This window comes from Nannobrachium achirus, assembly GCF_963921795.1.
Source record: "Nannobrachium achirus genome assembly, chromosome: 7".
NCBI classification, from domain to species: Eukaryota; Metazoa; Chordata; class Actinopteri; order Myctophiformes; family Myctophidae; genus Nannobrachium; species Nannobrachium achirus.
In genome coordinates, this window is record NC_137816.1 from 5,107,369 (window position 1) to 5,130,582 (window position 23,214).

The window sequence follows — 23,214 nt, forward strand, 5'->3', positions numbered from 1 at the left end:
CACTTTACGTCATGTTGTAGTACTCAAAGGACTACAATTTGCCGGAACTATCAAACCGGATTCAGTTTTAACCCAAAATAATTCCCCTGCGCTCAAGGACATACTTTTAGGGGCTATCTTTTAGTTCAACTGTTAGCGACTGGCAAGACTACACTAGGCTACTCCAGCATTTTAATAGGGATTGGGGAAACAAACGTAGGGAACCAAATCAGAGCGACGCCGCTTCTTCTAGTGGTTTCCGCGCTTTAGGCGGAAACCAAACGGCCTGTAGTGAACGAACTCTGTAGATATCGCAACACGGTTGACAGCTCAAAGTAGTTAAACAATTAATGTCACATTAAAAAAACCTTTACAGCCACTGGTTCTTTGTCAGGTCTAGGTATGCAAACCTATAGACTTGCATGCCAAAAACTAACTTTTCTGAACTAAGCATATACAAGCACACCCAAAGACATCTTACCATGAACATGAAAATCCCACAGTCGTTGCCGATGAACTGCTTGGGCAAATCCTAAAAAAACCAAAAAAAACAAGAACCCCACCTGCCCTGTTTGATCTGTCAGATCTAAATCAGATTATAAGATTATAATCAGGGAGGGCTACAAATTAGTCTTTAATAGTCTTTTTGAGACAAGTTTCACTCAGCACCAAGATATCATGACGGGTCTGTTTCACCAAAAGTTTAATATAGTTCAACTTGAGACTGATATTAAAATGAATTATTCCAAGAACTTTTCTAGTCTTAAAACCAACTTTAGTGAGTGGAGAGTCAGAGTTTGGGATAGGAAAACTGCTAGAAGACTGAGGAGATATAATGTGATTAGTGACAACAGCAGTGCGATCATTATTATGTAAGTGATGTGAAGGAATTCTATTTGATAACCTGACAGGTATTTGATGTGAGACAGAGACAGAAGGATCAGCAATAAATGTATCTGTCCACAAGGGGGCAGAGATGAGACACGAAGCGGCAGGATCCACAAAATTATAGGATTAGCAGTGGAAGGTGTCTCTCGGTGTCTGATTTGGAACATGCCGCGATACATATCATGGTTTATAACACATGGGTGTTATTACAGTTGATAAAGCTTTTAATTTTGTATTCCTGTCCTGTGTGTGGGTGATAAAAAAAAAAAAAAAAAAAAACTTTAGTGGTTGAGGTGTTTGAGCAGTGAGTGAGTGCATCTACCACATGGGTGGATGCCACACAACTCTTCCCTCAGCCAGTTGGAGCTGGTACCTGGTGATCTATAAAGTGATGTAACCACATAGTCTCTAATGTTCCTTCCTCTCGTAAAGCAGAACCTTGTTGGTGACATTGCTATATTTTTCAAATGAGGATCACATTTCAAAATATTCCAATGTTTGGTAATGATATTTTGGATCAAGTATTGTACTTGTTTTTTTTTTTTTTTTTTTTTGCATGTAGAATTTCAGAGTGGGATGTGTGTTGTTAATATACTGCCTGAACTCAACCAGTTCGCCTTCTGAACCAACAAATACCATATGTCGTCAATGTATCGTTTCCAAAAAATCACCTTATTTAGGAGGGAGGAGGCAGTCCTGTTCTGAATGAACTTGGATTCCCAGTGACCCATGAATAAGTTTGCATAATTGGGTGCAAAGGTTGAACCCATGGCCATGCCTTGGGTCTGGATGTAAAACTTGTTATCAAACTTGAAATAATTTGATTTCAAAATGAAATTTGTTATACAATAGAAAGAAAGAAATACTTTTACTGTAGTAAATGTACGGTATGTACCTTGTAACGTTTGCCCCCAGCCAGGGTCCAGCAGCATTGCCTGGCCTTCTCTCCCATCCTCCCCAGCGAGCTGTCTGAGCTGTGCATCCACGGCGTCAGTTAACGTGGCAACAAGATGGACTGTCTACGACGGAGAGACGAGGTCTGTGTCATCCTGAGGGAACCCACGGCAAAACACTGCCCCCTGGAGGTGGTCCTGGAAACTACAGGCACCAGAATCCCTCTCATAGCAGGTAACCAAACTACAGAATCCCTCTCATAGCAGGTAACTAAACTACAGATATAGCTATTTAACACTGAACAAACACTATATAGCAATGATTACTATCACAATATAGAGCTATTTAACACTGTTACTGAACAAACACTCTATAGCAATGATTACTGTCACAATATAGAGCTATTTAACACTGTTACTGAACACTATGATTACTGTCACAATATAGAGATATTTAACACTGTTACTGAACAAACACTATAGCAATGATTTCTGTCACAATATAGAGATGTTTAACACTGTTACTGCACAAATACCAGTAAGACTCCCTAATTGGGAGATAAGCGACCGCCAGGTTGCATACACAAACTTTAGAAGGCAATGGTAGCCAATCAGGAGGGAATATGGGAAATGGGACAGATCCATGTTGATGACATGACAGTATATTTAGATATACTGTGTACCACTTTGTGTGATTTTAGGGCAAACTCTGTAGGAGCAGTGTCCAAGAATGTGTTTTGCAGGAATCGAGGGGTGGAGGTTGTGGTTTGGCAGCCAAGGAGTGTGTCTGCGAAGGTTGGCATGAATAAGGGCAACGGTGGCGGAGATATGAGTAGGGGAAAAGTGTGACGTGACGTGTGACGGACAGACAGCTGGTGGAGGTTTTAGATTCTACCTTTTCCTGTTGGCCCTTCTGACACCAGGGAACAGCAAACTGATCATCCATCCATTCGATTAATTAACCACTTATTAATTAAACTCATCTATTATTCATTGCATTCCTCATTTTATTCAGTTCATACTTTCTACACTCAGAATATGGTGCGTCGCTTCAGTACTCTACTCCACCTGAGGGTCTTCTAAACCGGTTTTCAGAAGTCAATGTTCGGAATGGCGGTGTTTCGGAATGGCGGGGTGTAACCCTGAAAAATGTATGTTTCTAGGATGAGTGCTTCTCAAACCATTTCATGTCAAGGACCCCTAAAATTACATGTATTTGACCACAAACACCCATCTCTAAATATTTTGTTCCAGGGACCCCGAGATAGAAAGATTTGAGTTACAAATGTTAAATAAAGAAATGTATATTCAAAGATTCGCACTCCCTGCGCTCCCTTTTCCTGCGCTCCCTTTCCAATGCACAAGGCTGAAGTTTGTCCCTCGGTTGCACCAGTAGTAGAGCATAGAAATACAGAAACTAGATCCAGGCATAGAAAACGGCCAAAAAAGTGATCCCACCTCCATTATTGTTTATGTGTGCTCAAGATTTGAGACTAGCGTTACGGGAGCTTCTGCTACGGTACACACCCGCGCCACCCCTCATCTGTCCAGACAGACTCTGCCGCAGAAAGAACAAACCGGCGGGAAAAGAGTTAAAATGTAAAGTGACACAGATGTTTTCCAGGTCTTAATTAACAACTTATTATTCATTGCATTCCTCATTTTATTCAGTTCATACTTTACTACACTATGGTACATCACTGTTGGGGTGAAACTGCATTGTATTTCCATTCATGTTTGTGTTTTATCAATGCCCTCATTCAGTGGTACTCAAACCTTTTCTATATCAAGGACCCCCAAATTGACATGTGGACCCCCCTCGGAGGATATTTCCTCCAACAACCAGCTAACTGTGGATGGATGCCCACTTATTATCTCCACTCATGCGGTGCATTTATTTGATTTGTTCTGCCAACTTTTAAAGATGGGTAGTGATGGGGCTCAAATCCCGAGCCATTACAAACTGGATAACACATTTGTTGCAACCTGGTATCAATAAGCATTTGGGCTTGTCGTCGAGCCTGTTATCGAGCATAGCAGCCCTTTATTTCATGTTTAAATCATCAAGACGAGGCAGTGAAGAACTAATCACCCACGCTGGCACAAACATGATGTCGGCCTAAAAGTGTATTGATACCTGCCAACAAGGTCTGTTAGAAAAGTACTGTATTTAGAAGGCCCTAAAATGTGATACAAGTGATACTATTTGGTTAAATAAAATATGCATTTTCTATTTATAAAGAGCTGAAAATACATGGAGATTTTCTAGTAATTATTACCGTTCACATGCGACCAAACGATATCATTTGCCAGGTGGCAGTACGTGACATTTCTCACCTACCGCTGTGTCATGTGGCTGTAAGTGACATTCCTCATTTGGCTGTGCATCAATCAGATTAGTTTTTTAATTTAAAAGAACCCCAGCTGTCATGGTAGATTTATGACGACTAGAGTTAGAGACAGACTTCCTGAATGTAAGAAGTGTGTGTGTGTGTGTGTGTGTGTGTGTGTGTGTGTGTGTGTGTGTGTGTGTGTGTGTGTGTGTGTGTGTGTGTGTGTGTGTGTGTGTGTGTCCAAGCCAACAGGAGCAAGCAGGATACAACAACAACATTAATTCATCAACCCATGATGACAGCTTGACTTCATAATTATCTGTGGTTTCTTCCTCTTCACATGCCACCAAAGAACACATGGTGTGACTTATTTATCTGTGCCAGCTTCCTTCTATACTATCCCACCAGTTAACAGCATTTATAATCTATTATTTTAAACAGGTAAGAGTTCCCTAACCTCTATGGAAGTGTTGCCACTCAGACAATTAGAAGTCAATGTCTGAATGGAGAGCGGACCCCCGGCCATCCTACCTTGACCCAGAAAAAGCTTGTTGTCTGATGTGTTTCTATTATCTGTGAAGCAAATGTTGGTTGTTGTTTGTGTTGTTATTACGTACTGTAATGGGCTGGGTATGTATGAAGGTGACTGGGTTTTTTGAAGAATAGCCCTGAAACAGCTGGGATTCTGGGAATGTACAGTATGTATGTAGGTGACTTCATTAACGGGTGAAGACATTAGGGACATGAGGCCAACAGCACACAGCACCTCGTGGCGCGCTCTGCTTGCCTGAGGCGTGAGGAGCTAGTTGGCACCTCGACAGAGTGCAGTTCTAGTTGCGACTGTCAGGTTGCAGTTACTATCAAAACCTCGACCGGCTGTCTGTCTGTCACGTCACACGTCACACTTTTGCCCTACTCATATCTCCACCACCGTTGCCCTGATCCAAGTCAAATTTTGCACACACACTCCTTGGCTGCCAAACCACAACCTCCGCCCACCTCATTTCTCATGTGCCCCCTTCTAGCGCCACCATGAGGCCGATTCTTGCAAAACACATTTTTGGACACTGCTCCCACAGATTTTGGCCTTTAGAAGGCAATCGTAGCCAGGAGGGAATATGGGAAATGGGACAGATCCATGTTGATGACCTGACTGTAGCGATACTGTGTACCACTTTGTGAGATTTTGGGCCAAAATCTGTAGGAGCAGTGTCCAATAATGTGTTTTGCAAAGATCGGCCTCATGGTGGCGCTAAAAGAGGGCCATGTGAGAAGTGGAGGTTGTGAATTGCCATAAAAGGAGTATGGGTTTAAAGTTTGGCATGGATAGGGCCAACGGTGGCAGAGATATGACTAGGGCAAAAGTGTGACGTGACGTGACGTGACGTGACGTGACGTGACGTTACGTTACATTACATTACGTTACGTGACAGACTGACAGCCGGTGGAGCTTTTCATAGTAACTGCGACCTGACGGTCACAATCACGCAATGATTGGCAAATCACAACCTCTGCCCCTGATTTCTCACATGACCCTCTTCTAGCGCCACCATCAGGCAGATTTTTGCAAAAAACATTTTTGGACACTGCTCCTACAGATTTTGCCCTAAAATCACGCAAAGCGGTACACAGTATCTCTAAAGTCATGTCATCAACATGGATCTGTCCCATTTCCCATATTCCCTCCTGATTGGCTATGCTTGCCTTCTAAAGTTTGTGTATGCGACCTGATGGTTGCTTATCTCCCAATTAAGGAGTCTTAGGGAGTCTTATTAGGGAGTCTGGTTATTATTATTACTAGAGGTTTGCGCCCGCTTCGCCCGTTTTATATCACAAGTGAAACCTGACCAATCAAGGAAATTGGCCCACTTATAGTCTGGTCAAAGTGTCATGTGAAGCTCATCAATCCACCAATCCTCAAGCTTATCGGACATGTGCCCGTTTATGCCCATCTATGCCCATCTGGCATATGCTCTGCCACGGGCATAGGCGGCCCTCTCAATTCCACATATTGTGTCAGTCTAACCAGTGTGGTTGCGCAACATGAGTCACACTTGAAAATGAATTCTGTCCTTGGAACCTTGCCCATTTCAGTCCGTTCTGACGGAAACCGGTATTTCTCTGTGACATTGCCTACTGTAAGATTCCAAAAATTAACAGTGTAATTCAGGGATACCGTGGATGAAAACCTTTCTTTACAGCTGTGCACTGAGTCAAAATAACGTTTATAAAGCCCTGGTGTAGACTTTGAGAAATGTTAGAGCATATGCCAGGGGTCTTCAACAGGGGGTCCGGGACCCCTAGGGGGTCCTCAGAGTTACTACAGGGGGTCCTCCAAATCTTTGTGTGATTTGGATGATCTTTTTTTCCTCCTTTTTAATATTAACCACTTGAACCCTAGTGTCCATATTGGGAGAACTTTAGCCAAAAATAGCAGATCTACAAGCTGCGAGGCGTTGTGAGCTTGTAGATCGCCTATTTTCGGCTTTGAGCTTTGGTGTAGAGGGGGAAAAGATCAGACTAAGTACAGAGTGAAAGGTCAAGTTTTAGAAGTATTGACAGTGGTTAAATATCTGAAAACACAAATTGACATGAATCCAAAATACACTGATGATTGTGCTGTCAAACGATGAAACTATATGGCATCTATTAACAGGTTGTGGGGGTTCCTGCTTCATCTCTCTCTGAACTAAGGGGTCCTTGGCCTGAAAACGTTGAAGACACCTGGCATATGCCATTCATGCAGAAGGTTGGGGTCGTGGTCAGCAAGGGCTTGCGGTCGCAGCGGGTTCCTAACGCCAAATCAAATGGATTCAGATCTCTGAGCCAAGTCTCCTGAGGAGGCGTGTCCCAGACCTCTCCTGGACAGGTGTCACCGGACGTAAAAAACAACAACAGACAGAGCCATATGAATGTTTTTGGAGCATTAAAAATCAAGAAATCCGTTAAGACAAATACGGCAGACGGCAGACTGCTTATTTTAATTGACAACAATGCAGTGGAGATTGTGCATACTGTATTACAGTTCTGTAGTCAGCATATAACCAGTAAGACTCCCTAATCGGGAGATAAGCGACCGTTGGTCGCTTATCTCCACAAATAGGCCAAAAGTTTGTTTTACCAATTATCAAGACATACGGGCAGTTGACAGTTTGCCATGGTTACTCATTGAAGTTGAATCTCCATATATGGAGATAACCTACGCATCACACTAAGTCTGACCTCACCAGCCCATATTTGGGCATGAGCAACTTATGTCTCCATATATGGAGATATGATGACATCACACAGTCCTCAGCCGATGATGTGGCGTGATGTCATACAATACACAAACGAGCCCTACAGTATAAAAATCAAGAAATCCGTTAAGACAAATACGGCAGACGGCAGACTGCTTATTTTAATTGACAACAATGCAGTGGAGATTGTGCATACTGTATTACAGTTCTGTAGTCAGCATATAACCAGTAAGACTCCCTAATCGGGAGATAAGCGACCGTTGGTCGCTTATCTCCACAAATAGGCCAAAAGTTTGTTTTACCAATTATCAAGACATACGGGCAGTTGACAGTTTGCCATGGTTACTCATTGAAGTTGAATCTCCATATATGGAGATAACCTACGCATCACACTAAGTCTGACCTCACCAGCCCATATTTGGGCATGAGCAACTTATGTCTCCATATATGGAGATATGATGACATCACACAGTCCTCAGCCGATGATGTGGCGTGATGTCATACAATACACAAACGAGCCCTACAGTATAAAGGGGCAATTCTTGCCAGGAAAGAAGCATTTCTTCGACTCAGACCTTATCGCCAGGGTTGGCTTATAGCAGCTGTCGGTAGATAATGCCGGTCTTATATAAGGGTCATTTGTGTACGGTGTGATTTGCCATGGTTACTCATTGAAGTTGAATCTCCATATATGGAGATAACCTACGCATCACACTAAGTCTGACCTCACCAGCCCATATTTGGGCATGAGCAACTTATGTCTCCATATATGGAGATATGATGACATCACACAGTCCTCAGCCGATGATGTGGCGTGATGTCATACAATACACAAACGAGCCCAGATATGAGCAGGGCAAAGGTGTGACGTGTGACGTGACGGACGTGACGGACGGCCGGTGGAGGTTTTGATACTAAACTGCGACCTTACGGTCGCAATTGCAATTAACAACTCACCTACAGTGTAGAGGTCAAAAGAGAGCACACTTTCAAAGTGTGTGTATTGTGTCGGTCACAAGAGCATGGTTTTCATATTGTATATTACGTTTTGCCTAAATCTTGCCTTTAATCCTTGTCTGTTGTTTTGTTTACTTTCGACCAGTGTCAAGATGGCTTCAATAGAAATCGGATATCCTCTAAAAACTGTCCAGTTTTCAAAGTAAGAGACACTTTTTTTATTTACCTCATAGTCTCATAGTGCTGCTCAACACTACTGGACGATTTCCTGAGTGTGTGTGTGTGTGTGTGTGTGTGTGTGTGTGTGTGTGTGTGTGTGTGTGTGTGTGTGTGTGTGTGTGTGTGTGTGTGTGTGTGTGTGTGCGTGTGCATGCGTGTGCGCGCACGCACGTGCAGTGGTTTTCTGCATGGTGGAGTGAAGGTGGAGTGAAGTCTTAAGGTGCACATGCGTATACCCGCGTGCATCAAACTCACAGTCAATCAATAACAACCCATTCACAGTTCTGGTAAGCGGTTGGCGCCAAGCGTCAGAATGAACAGGAATGAGCGACCTGGCTGGATGGGGGACTGCTGCTACTGGACGATTTCCTGAGTGTGTGTGTGTGTGTGTGTGTGTGTGTGTGTGTGTGTGTGTGTGTGTGTGCGTGTGCATGCGTGTGCGCGCACGCACGTGCAGTGGTTTTCTGCATGGGTGGAGTGAAGGTGGAGTGAAGTCTTAAGGTGCACATGCGTATACCCGCGTGCATCAAACTCACAGTCAATCAATAACAACCCATTCACAGTTCTGGTAAGCGGTTGGCGCCAAGCGTCAGAATGAACAGGAATGAGCGACCTGGCTGGATGGGGGACTGCTCCATGGTTCCAACTCCCGTTGGTCCCAACAGGTTAAAATTCACCAAGCCCAAGCATTTGGGCTTGGGCTTTTGAGTTTACTTCCTCGTGTCTTCACCGTTCACATGCGACCAAACGATATCATTTGCCAGGTGGCAGTACGTGACATTTCTCACCTACCGCTGAGTCACGTGGCTGTAAGTGACATTCCTCATTTGGCTCTGCATCAATCAGATTAGTTCTTTAATTTAAAAGAACCCCAGCTGTCATGGTAGATTTATGACGACTAGAGACAGACTTCCTGAATGTAAGAAGTGTGTGTGTGTGTGTGTGTGTGTGTGTGTGTGTGTGCGTGTGCGTGTGCGTGTGCGTGTGCGTGTGCGTGCAGTGGTTTACTGCATGGTGGAGTCTTAAGGTGCACACATATGCACATGCGTACCCGCGTGCATCAAACTCAATAACAACCCATTCTGGCGCCAGGCGTCAGAATGAACAGGAATGAGCGACCTGGCTGGATGGGGGACTGCCCCATGGTTCCAACTCCTGTTGGTCCCAACAGCTTAAAATTACCAAGCCCAAGCATTTGGGCTTGTCATTGAGCCTGTTATCGAGCATAGCCGCCCTTTATTTCATGTTTAAATCATCAAGACGAGGCGGTGAAGAACTAATCACCCACGCTGGCACAAACATGTCGGCCTAAAATACCTGCCAACCAGGTCTGTTAGAACAGTATTGTATTTAGAAGGCCCTAAAATGTGATACAATTGATATTAATTGGTTAAATAAATATGCATTTTCTATTTATAAAGAGCTGAAAATACATGGAGATTCTCTAGTAATTATTACAGTACTATTCATCACTGCCTTAGGGTACCTTGGTCAATGAAGTGACTCTCTCTCTCTCTCTCTCTCTCTCTCTCTCTCTCTCTCTCTCTCTCTCTCTCTCTCACACACACACACACACACACACACACACACATTTCATCAAAATGCGATGACAGATTGACAGCTACTGCTAAATGTGTTTTCTTTAGTAGTGTGATTGTGAGTTTACTTCCTCGTGTCTTCACCGTTCACATGCGACCAAAAGATATCATTTGCCAGGTGGCTGTTAATTAGAGACAGACTTCCTGAATGTAAGAAGTGTGTGTGTGTGTGTGTGTGTGTGTGTGTGTGTGTGTGTGTGTGTGTGTGTGTGTGTGTGTGTGTGTGTGTGTGTGTGTGTGTGTGTGTGTGTGTGTGTGTGTGTGTGTGTGTGTGTCCAAGCCAACAGGAACAAGCAGGGATACAACAACAACATTAATTCATCAACCCACGATGACAGCTTGACGTCATAAGTATCTGTGGTTTCTTCCTCAAAGAGCCACCAAAGAACACATGGTGTGACTTATTTATCTGTGCCAGCTTCCTGCTATACTATCCCACCAGTTAACAGCATTTATAATCTATTATTTTAAACAGGTATTGTATTTTTTATACAGTTAACAGTTATAATGTATTATTTTATACAGGTAAAGGACAACAGCTACAGCTAAACTGGTCTGTCATTGTGAAACCTTGAACATCTCTCTCTCTCTCTCTCTCTCTCTCTCTCTCTCTCTCTCTCTCTCTCTCTCTCTCTCTCTCTCTCTCTCTCTCTCTCTCTCTCTCACACACACACACATGCACGCACGCACACTCACACTCACACACAAACACGCACGCGCACACGCACATGCACACACAAACAGTGATTGCTATTGGTCAGTTGGTTTTGACCAGTGCTCCTTACCATGGTTCAACGGGAGACACATTATTTTTGGCATACTTCCAAGTCGGCCATCCGGTTACATGCTGCCATTCAGACATCCCCCATTCAGACACTAACCCTAACCTCTATGGAAGTGTTGCCACTCAGACAATTAGAAGTCAATGTCTGAATGGAGAGCGGCCCCCACCGGCCATCCTACCTTGACCCAGAAAAAGCTTGTTGTCTGATGTGGTTCTATACTCTGTGAAGCAAATGTTTGTTGTTGTTTGTGTTTTATTAAGTACTGTATTGGGCTGGGTATGTATGAAGGTGTATGAAGGGATTCTGGGAATGTACAGTATGTATGAGGGTGACTTCATTAACGGGTGAAGACATTAGGGACATGAGGCCAGCAGCACACAGCACTTCGTGGCGCGCTCTGCTTGTGCACAAGTAGGCCATGTGTGGCCTTCTTGAGCGTGAGGCCCTAGTTGGCACCTCGACAGAGTACAGTTCTAGTTGTGACCGTCAGGTCGCAGTTACTATCAAAATCTCCACCGGCTGTCTGTCTGTCACTCTGTCACGTCACGTCACGTCACGTCACGTCACGTCACGTCATGTCACACTTTTGCCCTACTCATATATCCGCCACTGTTGCCCCGATCCATGCCAAATTTTGCTCTCTCACTCCTTGGCTGCCAAACCACAACCTCCACCCACCTCATTTCTCATAGCCAATCAGGAGGGAATATGGGAAATGGGACAGATCCATGTTATATGACATGACTGTACTGTGTACCGCTTTGTGAGATTTTGGGCCAAAATCTGTAGGAGCAGTGTCCAAAAATGTGTTTTGCTAGGATCGGCCTCATGGTGGCGCTTAAAGAGGGCTGTGTGAGAAATGAGGGGTGGAGGTTGTGATTTGCCATCCAAGGAGTGTGGGTTTAAAGTTTTGCATGGATAGGGCCAACAGTGGCAGAGATATGAATAGGGCAAAAGTGTGACGTGATGTGACGTGATGTGACGTGACGTGACGTGACCTGACAGACTGACAGCTGGTGGAGCTTTTCATAGTAACTGCGACCTGACGGTTGCAATCACGCAATGATTGGCAAATCACAACCTCCGCCCCTGATTTGTCACATGACCCTCTTCTAGCGCCACCATCAGGCTGATTTTTTTAAAAACACATTTTTGAACACTGCTCCTACATATTTTGCCCTAAAATCACGCAAAGCGGTACACAGTATCTCTAAAGTCATGTCATCAACATGGATCTGTCCCATTTCCCATATTCACTCCTGATTGGCTACGATTGCCTTCTAAAGTTTGTGTATGCGACCTGATGGTCGCTTATCTCCTGATTAGGGAGTCTTACTGGTCGTTATTATTACTAGAGGTTTGCGCCTGCTTCGCCCGTTTTATATTAAGTGAAACCTGACCAATCATGGAAATTGGCCCACTTATAGTCTGGTCAACGTGTCATGTGAAGGCTATGTATTCCCAATTTCCCAAGTTCTTTTGCTAATATTGTTTTTTGTTACAACAGAGAAAGGAAGTGTGGAGATAAGAGAACATTTCTTGGAATTCACAGGTATTGGAGGTAAATACCTGTACATGTATTGTAAATTGGGTCCCTTTCTGTGAAAGATTACCCAGGTAGCACTTTACAATAATGACCTGTTATAAATCATTTATAAACATTTATAAGCAGTTTATAGATGAGTAATAAAACATGAACAAACTGTTTATTGACATTTGTAAATGTTTAACTAAACATTTATAACTGTTTTAAACATCATTAACATGTTATTAGTAAGGTATTAGTAAGTAGTAAACTAATCATGAATAGACCATTTATATACATTTGTAAATGTTTACTAAATCATTTATAACCAATGCTAAAATTCACATAATGTGTAGGTAGGAATGCATTTACAAATGTCTGTTAAGGTGACCTCCATGTGTTGTTCATGTTTAATATACGCTTTGTAGATGTTATCAAGAGTCCTAATGTAAAGTGAAGGCTATTCATTGCAACCATCAGGTTGCAAGTTACTATGAAAACCTCCCCCGGCTGTCTGTCAGTCCCTCAGTCAGTCTGTCCGTCACATCATGTCACGTCACACTTTTGGCCCTACTCTTATCTCCGGCACCGTTTCCCCTATCCAAGCCAAACTTGCCAAACTGCTAAACATGAACAAACATGGAGGCCACATTAACAGACAGTTGTAAATAATGAATAGTCTTCACTTTACATTAGGGCTCTTGATAACATCTACTAATGATTTATAGATATTTAAGGAATGTTTTACAAAGCATAACCATGAACAAACAAGGAGGCCACATTAACAGACAGATATAAATAACCAGTAAGGAGATAAGCAACCTCATGGTGGCGCTAGAAGAGGGGCATGTGAGAAATCAGGGGTGGAGGTTGTGGTTTGGCAGCCAAGGAGTGTGTGCAAAGTTTGGCATGGATAGGGGCAACGGTGCCAGAGATAAGAGTAGGGCCAAAAGTGTGGCGTGACGTGACGTGACGTGACGTGACGTGACGTGACGTGACGGACATCCGGTGGAGGTTTGTATAGTAACTTGCGACCTCACGGTCGCAATGAATAGTCTTCACTTTACATTAGGGCTCTTGATAACATCTACAAAGCGTATATTAAACATGAACAACACATGGAGGTCACCTTAACAGACATTTGTAAATGCATTCCTACCTACACATGTGAATTTTAGCATTGGTTATAAATGATTTAGTAAACATTTATGAATGTATATAAATGGTTTATTCATGATTAGTTTACTACTTACTAATACCTTACTAATAACATGTTAATGATGTTTAAAACAGTTATAAATGTTTAGGTAAACATTTACAAATGTCAATAAACAGTTTGTTCATGTTTTATTACTCATCTATAAACTGCTTATAAATGTTTATAAATGATTTATAACAGGTCATTATTGTAAAGTGCTACCCAATACGGTTGCTTAAGCAACCTGTGGTTTCAGCACCATGGACAGCACTGTTGCTGTGTGTGTGTGTGTGTGTGTGTGTGTGTGTGTGTGTGTGTGTGTGTGTGTGTGTGTGTGTGTGTGTGTGTGTGTGTGTGTGTGTGTGTGTGCGCGCGTGCGTGCGTGCGCGCGTGCGTGTGTGGATAACAGAGAGACAGTTTGGGTTCTTAGCCTGCATGTTTTAGTGGTTATATTACAGTATAGTTCTGCTTGCAATGATAGTAGGAATTACAATCTTCTGCAAGTCTTTTTTAATAAATGCCTAACAGTATGCCCTATGTTGTTATTTAACATTTCTGATGCGTCTCCCCCCCAACGATGCCCTGGGGGGATGTTTCCACATACCAAAATATCTGGCAACTAATAACTTTTGATCATTATTCCTGAAACTAGAGTCACTGATAGAGATGAGGAAGGAGGAAGTCAAATGACCCAGATAGTTTGTCAGGCCTGCCGTAGCCAGCTCCAGGAAGAAGCTCAACATTACATTTAAGTACCCTAAGTACAAGCTGGTTGGGTACATAACCAAAGGTCAAGTTCACCAATTATTGAGCTTTTAATCTATAGATCTGTAAACACACAGACATGAATTAAACATAATATCAAACATAATAATTATGTAACGATATTAAATAATCATGGATCCAGTCACACACAATTTGAGAGGACCTGTGTTTTCATGCTATACTTTTTGGGTCATTAAAGGAGAATTTCAGACTAGATCTTTCTTCTTTCTTTCTTTCTTTCTTTCTTTCTTTCTTTCTTTCTTTTATTTTTATTTTTATTACCTTTAGTTGGTGTTCTTCTAGGCTTTTCCCAAAAAAGTTGTACGTACATTAGAGATGCGCAGATAGCGGTTTTAGCCGCGGTGGACCGCGGTGATCCGTGGTGCAGTCGGATTTGGATCAATCAAATATAATTATTAATTAATTTCGGATATCCGCGGATGACATAATGCAGGAAATAAATTATGGCCTAATATATCTATCAATAAAAAGCGAAATCTAGGTATGCTCGTGTCTGTGTTAGTGTGTGTTATTTTGTATAATTTATAAAGTAACCATCATTTTTCATGAGGCAATGTGCAGTCCAAGATAAAACTAAACAGCTGTGTCCACTTAAAGGCAACGGCATCACGGCATGCATCGTCGCACTCATTACCTCTGGTCAGGCTGCGCTAAAAAGTGAATCTCTCTCAGCTCCATAGTCCATATTGTAAAGTAGGCTACTGTACAGTAGGTAAGTTAAACTTCCCACTAAGTTGTGTTTGTTCCTCTCTCTTTCGCTTTCTCCCTCGCTCTCTCTCTCTCTCGTGTGTCTGACTCTGTCTGCCTGCATGTCTGTCTGCATCGACGCAGCACCGACTCAAAAAAAAAGAAAGAAAAAAGACGAACGGAGACATTCCGTAGGCTAGATCAATGCATTTCTGTGATCGCACAACTAAGAAAACTAACAGGGAATAGCCTACCAGAAAATAATATTAGCCTAATAATAAGGGTAATAATAATAATAATACTTTTGAAGTTGCGGATGAGGATGGATGCGGATTTATAAATTGGATGATATAATTAATGCGGTTGGATAATGGGCGGATAATTAATTTGCGCGGATGGATTCGGATGACTTCAAAAGCCTATCCGCGCATCACTAACGTACATTCATTCACAGAACACACATAGCAAACAACAGCTGAATAAGTGAAACAAAGTACCATGCCTGAATTCAAGGGATGAGGTTATATAAAATGCCATGCTTAAGTGTAATCTTTGATCTATACACAGGCAGGCACAGTTTGACAGTTTGACAGACAGACAGACATATTGATTACACATCGAGAAAGAGATCTTTGTCTTCCTCATACCAGGTAAACATTTGATCTTATCTCCCTTGAGCACCGGTTGTTCCAGGTAAATGTCTTGTTCCACTGCCAAATTCAAATATTCAAGATGTTTGCTGTGCGTGTGTGTGAGTGTATAAAACACCATAGTGGATCGTATTCTCTCTCAGTAAACCATGAGTGTCTCTTCAGTAGCAGTGGTGTTGCTGTTGCTCTGCGGAGCCCAGCATGCAGGAGCCTCACAGTTTCAAGGAACTGTCATCACCTATGACCCAAAGGACACGCACGCAGATGGAACTATGACGGTAGGTACAGGTCAAGATTATTATAGTTAATTCTAACTAAATAATGAAAACGAAAAAAAAGGTAACAATGTGACTTACAAAGTACAAAGAATGTAACTATATTGATAAAACGAGTTAAAATCATTGAGAACACGTCCTTACTTTAAGACTAATTATTTCAAACATAATTTCTTTGCCAATGTTAGGTTTTAGTTTTAGTAACTTTACCAATCAGAGACATGATGAAAGTCATGTAATGTATAACCTTTATATCCTTATCTTCTAATTCCAGGTGGTTTTTCGCTATAAGACAGCCTTCGCATCATGCTCAAGTTCAGACACATGGGAATGTTATAGTTCTGGGCCCTGTGGCAGTGAAACCCTGCAGGGACCCTACACGGTGCAGGCAACCGCAGACTGGTGTCAACGAGAAGGAATCATGACTCGACGGGTTCCCATCAATGCTGCCTTCTATTTGATGTGAGTGAAGAGAGATTCACTATTACACAACAAACAAAAACAATGAGACTTTAAATAGTATTTTCATGTTTCCCCCCCCTTTTTTTCCCTATATATTCTTTTTATAATCACATGTCCAAAATAGGGATAGTAAATTGATGACATTAATTAAATAACATTATATACTGTATGTATGTATATATATATATATATATATATATATATATATATATATATATATATATATATATATTTATATATATATATATTCATAATCAATATAGTTTGATTAACTGTTGCAACCTATGTGTTTTTCCTTTACAATTTATTTATTTATTTTTGTTTCTCAATTGCTTCATCTGACATAATGTGCGAACAATTATGACAGAAATACCAAACCACTTTATTATTAATAATAATAATCTCATCTCACACAGGTTACGAGGTAGTGCCTGGGAGAGTAACAGAAATAGGATTGGGAACTGGGCAGCTTATGTGTTGGTGAACATCAGGACCAGATCAGACACTGGGAAAGCCAACAGGTCTCCTCAGACCACCATCATACCTTCACTACGGTAACATAACACACTTCTATTTTGTTCTTATACTCATTACTAACATCATCATCAACATCATAATTCTATAAATCAGCAAATCTGTCTGTTCTTGGTCAGACTACTGTAGGCTTGACTCAGGCATGCAGAGTAGGGGTGTGTGCACGCACACGCAACACACACGCATTGCACACATGCCAATTTAAATATTTTGTTTATACATAAGGTATAGTTATGTATTTATAATACATTGTACTAGATACTTCTACGAAAAACAAGTGGAAAATAAACTAATTATATAATCTCACTCTGTCTCTTATTTTCGTTCTGTTTCTGTCTCTCAGAGTTCCTTCTAACTGTGGGAGAAGCTTCAACCTGTTAGCATTTGACCCAGATGGAGACCGGGTTCATTGTCAACCTAGTGCTACTCTTCCTTCTGTTCTCCGCTTATCAAATACCGTGAGTTGATAAATAAGAACATAGATCACATCATACTGACGCAAACATTTTTTTTCTACTATAATCATGATTACTGTCATAATTAGTCTGTACTGTTTTTCTCTACACCTCTTAAAAATGTGACCCATTGTTTCTCCTGGTCTGTTTTTGTACTCTTCCTGTCCTGTGTTCCTTCTCCCTTCTTTCAGAATTGCATTTTATCATTTGCTGCCACCAGCAGCAGTAATGCGGGTACCTACGTTGTCCAGCTGTATGTGGCGGACCTTCCCAACCAGTCCATCACCGCCACAAACACTGGAGGATCTCAGACCACTTACACTACCGGCAGCTGGCTCTCCCATATACCTCTACAGTTTGCTGTCGACGGTACATATTTAAACCCTTAGTTCATCTAAAAACGGACCCCTAGTGTATCAACCAGTTAATATGCTAATAAAGTGAATGGATAATCAAAGTAAACCAATAATCTAACATATTAAAACGTAAAGCTGTTAAATTGTTTATATTTCCCCTTTGTGTTCAGTGTATGGATCAGTACCCAGCTGTACAGAGGGACGGTATCTACCCAGGTTCCTGCCTCCCACCCCGGCTAACAGAGCACGGCTCTACACCCATGTTGGACACAGACTGGAAATCACCATCAACACACAGGCAACACAGGCCACGTGAGTAAAAGACAACAAGACTGAGGCCCTCCACTCCAGTACAGTAAAAAGTAGCATTCAGCCTAGAACTACACAGCATAGTTTTTTCCGTAACATAACATTCCTTTAAAGTGATTTTTTTTTGCCCTGTGGTGTTAATGTATCAGATGTGTGTTTTGTCCTTGTCCATGTGTAAAGGGGTTCTGCACATCTGCCTTACAGAATGAAGTCATTTAGTTGGTGTTTTGTTGTCCTGTGGTGTCCCTTCTAAAGGTCTGAAAAAGTAAATTAAAACGTTTGAACCATGTTCTCTTCTCTGGTGGTGTTGTAGGGTCTCACAGCTGTTGTTCAGTGGACCCCACAACATGTTCCTGACTGTACCAGCACAGGGACAGTTCATCCTGAGATGGACAGCATCACAGTCAGAGGTTGGAGAACATCACCCTGTCTGCTTTGTTGCTCAGACCAACAGGTCAGCTTTATTTAAATGATCTTCCTTTCTGTCTGTCTGTCTGTCTGTCTGTCTGTCTGTCTGTCTGTCTGTCTGCCCATTTTACTTTTCCTATTGTCTTAGACTTATTTTCTGTGTCATTAGATCAGTTACAATATTACAGAGCATGATGATAAAAGCAACGTGTTATTTGTAGTAACACGTAGTAAGCAGATATCTTACCATATCATTGGCTGGATAAAGAAAAAAAATCACCACTGAGAAAATGTATTGATTGAAGACTTTATTAGAAGTTTGCATAGAAAAAAGTACGGTTACGGTACAGTTTCATGACGGTACAGTTCACTGGTACAAAGTCAACTAAAAGGAGATCCTAGCAAAGCACTTGACTTATTTACACTGGAAACCATTGAAGTATCTCATATAATATTGAATGACAGACGGATAGAACACAGTACTATGCAGTACATATGCTCAGGAGAAAAATAAATAAATACATGAATAAATAAATAGAAAATGTTAACTGAAATGTTTTGTAAACTCTAATCTTCATAGTGTTGTACCAGTAAACAAAGTATTATGTTTACTATAGTTCATGTTTGTTCTGTTTGCTGTTTGGGGGGGGGGGGGTCAAGCTATTGCGTCACTTCTTTTTAATAACTAAAATTTGTTTGTTTTCACAGTGCGGACAAATATCAGTCGGAGCTTCGCTGTGTCATCGTCTCTGTCTCAAATGGTGGGTGAAACGTAACACCTGTTTACTACTGCATCATATTTCAAATTCAGAAATCTGAGGAAGTGGTTTGATGAGTTGTGTCATTTTTGTTATCTCCACCTGCAACACCTACAACCATGGCCCCCACTACCACAGAACGACTGTCTCGTAAGTCTAACAAAATGATGATACTAAATCTAAAACAAATGAACAACCTATGTGGGTTATACTATTATCATCATGATCTTCTGGAAACCTTTCATTTCAGTGAAAGCCAATGTAATTTGCGATGAGACTGCCATGACAGTAGAGGTGAACAAATCCTCATTCCGGGGACTTGAAGGACATCTGCGACTCAATGATCCAAGCAACGTAGCCTGCAGCCTGGAAAGCCAACAAAACAGCACTCACATCATAGCAGTGATCCCCCTCAGTGGCTGTGGGACTGAGATTGAGGTAACGAAGTCATACCTGGATGCTAGTTGGTCACATCTGTTCTACTTTACACCTTTGTGCATTTACTAAAGGTTAGTTTTACACATAGTTATGTAATGGGGCTGTGGTACTAGAGAGTTGTGTTATATGTATTGTTCTGTTGCACTGCCTCTTTAAGGAATGTGATCTGTCTGTCTATCTGTCTGTCTGTCTGTCTGTCTGTCTGTCTGTCTGTCTGTCTGTCTGTCTTCCTGCATGCCAGCATGCCAACCTGTCAGACACGCACACGCGCGCGCGCGCACACACACACACACACACACACACACACACACACACACACACACACACACACACACACACACACACACACACACACACACACACAGACAAAGAGAGAGAGAGAGAGAGAGAGAGAGAGAGAGAGAGAGAGAGAGAGAAAACTAGAGAAACAAACAGACTCCAGTGTTCAACGTTGGTATCACTTTAATCCAAGTTGTTAGTTCATAACTACTGGATCAGACTAAACTCTTATAACTACTGGGTTAGACTGAAGTCTTATCTTCATAACTACTGGGTCAGACTAAACTCTTATAATTACTGGGTTAGACTAAACTCTTATCTTCAGAACTACTGGGTCAGACTAAACTCTTATCTTCACTGGGTCAGAATAAACTCTTACCTTCAGAACTACTGGGTTAGACTAAACTCTTACCTTCAGAACGACTGGGTCAGACTAAACTCCTATCTTCATAACCACTGGGTTAGACTAAACTAAAATCTCCTGCGTACAGGAGGATGACGAGAACCTCATCTTCAAAAATGCCATCACCACCGTTGACAACACCAGTGACGTCATCACCCGCACGCACCTGTTGGAGGTGGAGGTCTACTGCCAGTACCCCAAGACTGGCAACGTGACCCTGAGTTACAGCGTCCACAGAAACAACGTCACGGTCCAGGAGAAGGGCTTCGGTACGTTCACCTACCAGTTTGAGTTCTTTCACAGCCGGAGTTTCACCTCCATGATGGACCCCCGCTCCTATCCACTGGAGTACGACGTAGGGGACAAGATCTACATGGAGATAGAGGCCTCGTCTTCACTCATCAACACCGAACTGTTTGTGGTGTCCTGCAGAGCTGCGCCGTACGACAACCCCAGCTACCAACCAGCCTACTCCATCATAGAACATGGGTGAGTGCAGTTTACAACACAGCACACACGCATGCACACGCTTTAGTCTTTTTTTAAGCCATATTTAGGCCGTTTCCCAATAGGGGGGAGTGGAGATCATAGCCTGGTTATTTCTGGGTCCTTGGCATTGAACAGCCTAGGAACCTCTGATTTAGGTTATTGTTATTATAGTATTAATGATATTTGAGCTTCCAGTTGAGTAAGTTACAAGCCAGGGGGAATACCACGTAACAGAATACAGCAACATTGTCACACAATGAATTCATTACTGCTTTAAATAATTTCTCTCACATAAATGCCTGCTTTTGTGTGTTCTAAACTGCACAAAAAAAATTATGTTCATGTAATTAATTATACAATTACTATTTATCTTTTATGAGAATATACACCACACTCTCTCAGCATCAATAGGTGTTTTGTTCCTGTTTCCAACCAGGTGTACCGTGGACCACACTGTTGAAGTTCTTTCACCACGCCATGAGAGACATTTCCAGTTTTCAATGGAGGCCTTCAAATTCATAGGATCACATGATCAGGTAAACAGGGTTTTTTTTTTTTTTTTTTTTTTTTTTTATGTTTTGGGGCTTTTGCCTTTAGTAGACTGACAGGAAATGGGGAGAGATGGGGAGTGACGCGCAGCGACATCTGGTCGGGCTCGGGAATCGAACCAGCGACCCGCTGCAGGCTACACAGAGCCTATGTGGTATGCGGCTGGAACAGTGGACAGGGAACTGTTTAGCTCAAGTGATGGTACAATTATTTCCACAAAGAAACAAGGTTTTAAACTGTGTTTGTCTCAGGTGTACATCAGCTGTTCTGTTATGCTGTGTGAAGCCGGGAACCCCAACGCCAGATGTTCCAAGGGATGCATCAACTCCACTCAGTCTGGAGCCAACCATCGACGGAAGAGAGAGGCTGTCATTCAAACTGCAAGGCACTACATTTCCCAGGGTCCCCTGCGCTTGAGAAGGTCGTCTGAGATCACAGGTGACTCTGAAACCTTTCTCAAGTCTGTGAAAAAAAGTCAAAACGATGTCTCCCCGGGACTCAAACTAGTGAAGATCTACAAGCTCACAACACGTCGCCATGTAACATGTTGTGAGCTTGTAGATCGGCTATTTTCACTACTTCTTAAAAGTTTTTTAAATGGGATTATTTATAAAATAAAAATACAAAACATAATATGACGAATTTTGATTTTTGGGGGGGACTTTTTTGAAAATCTTTTGAAATAAACAAAATGTAGGAACGAAAGGGGTATTTACTCACAACCAATACATATTGGTCTGCGACCCACATGGGTCCTGACCCACTGTTGTTCTATTATGCATGATCTCACAGTGTTGTTGTTGTTGTTGTTGTGGTTTTCCCTCAGCTACCAGCCTGAACCTGAACCTGAACCTGGTCTTCGTGGCTGGATGTCTTCTCACAGTGGTCGCCATGATCTGTGCAGTGGCCATCTACAAGGTCCAGAAGACGACAAGGGTGAAATATGAGCTGCTGCCCTCTACTGAAGGTTAAGGCAGCAATGTGTGTGGTGTCTGACAAGCATAACGACTTCAGCTACACCGCCCCCTTCTGGTGGACCTCTAGTGTTGCCTCCGCACTATAGGGCCGCTGGGCAATTAACCCAACATAATATGTTTGGTTAATGTTCAATATATTATGTCGAAACAGATATATTGAACCAATTTATAACCACTTATAACCCATTAATCAAGGTGATGGGAAGATTGCAGATGCAAAAGTTTCTTTTTTTTTCTTTTTTTTTTGGTTAGACTGTGTGTTCTTCTGTATACTATAGACCAGTCGTTCCCAAACTGTTTTTATGATGTGGGTGGAACCATGAGATAAAGTGGTACTAAAATTGGCTTGAATGGATTGACTCTACATGGTTCTCATCGTGGTACCATGCTAATCTTCTCTGTATCGTTAACATTTTAGCCCAAAGACAGTGCCCCGTCGCCAACAAAGAGCATTTTGGTATTGCATCTGAAATGGCTTGGAATTAGAGACAGACAGATCATGAAATTTAAATATCCGAGTGGTTGTTTAGACTAAAACCTTATAAAACCGTATTATGGACCAATATTTATACAAAATATATATTTTTGAAAAGCATGGTGGGGGGGGGGGGGGATCATCTGAAACATAATTTTATACAATGTGTAGTGGGAGTCCCTGCTTCATCTCTATAGGCTCTATAGGAGATGATGCAAGAAGAAGGAAAAAGAAACCAAAAAAAAACAAGAAGGCCCCTGATATAGAGGGTCTTACTCAAGATGTGAACCCTATTTGACTGGGCAATGAA

The 23,214-nt window shown here is 42.0% G+C and overlaps 2 protein-coding genes across 2 annotated transcripts in view; both read left to right on the forward strand.

The window, feature by feature from the left end:
- LOC308289096 (alpha-taxilin-like) overlaps positions 1–23,214 on the forward strand; it is a 621,916-nt gene that overhangs the window by 19,779 nt on the left and 578,923 nt on the right. The gene's annotated exons all lie outside the window — the stretch shown is intronic.
- On the forward strand, positions 19,577–22,424 carry LOC308288071 (ZP domain-containing protein-like; the record flags this gene model as incomplete). Its single annotated transcript, XM_080729414.1, has 4 exons — positions 19,577–19,732; positions 20,503–20,903; positions 21,715–21,890; positions 22,336–22,424. The coding sequence occupies 4 exons, from the start codon at positions 19,577–19,579 to the stop codon at positions 22,422–22,424; spliced, it is 822 nt and encodes a 273-aa protein (XP_080585540.1).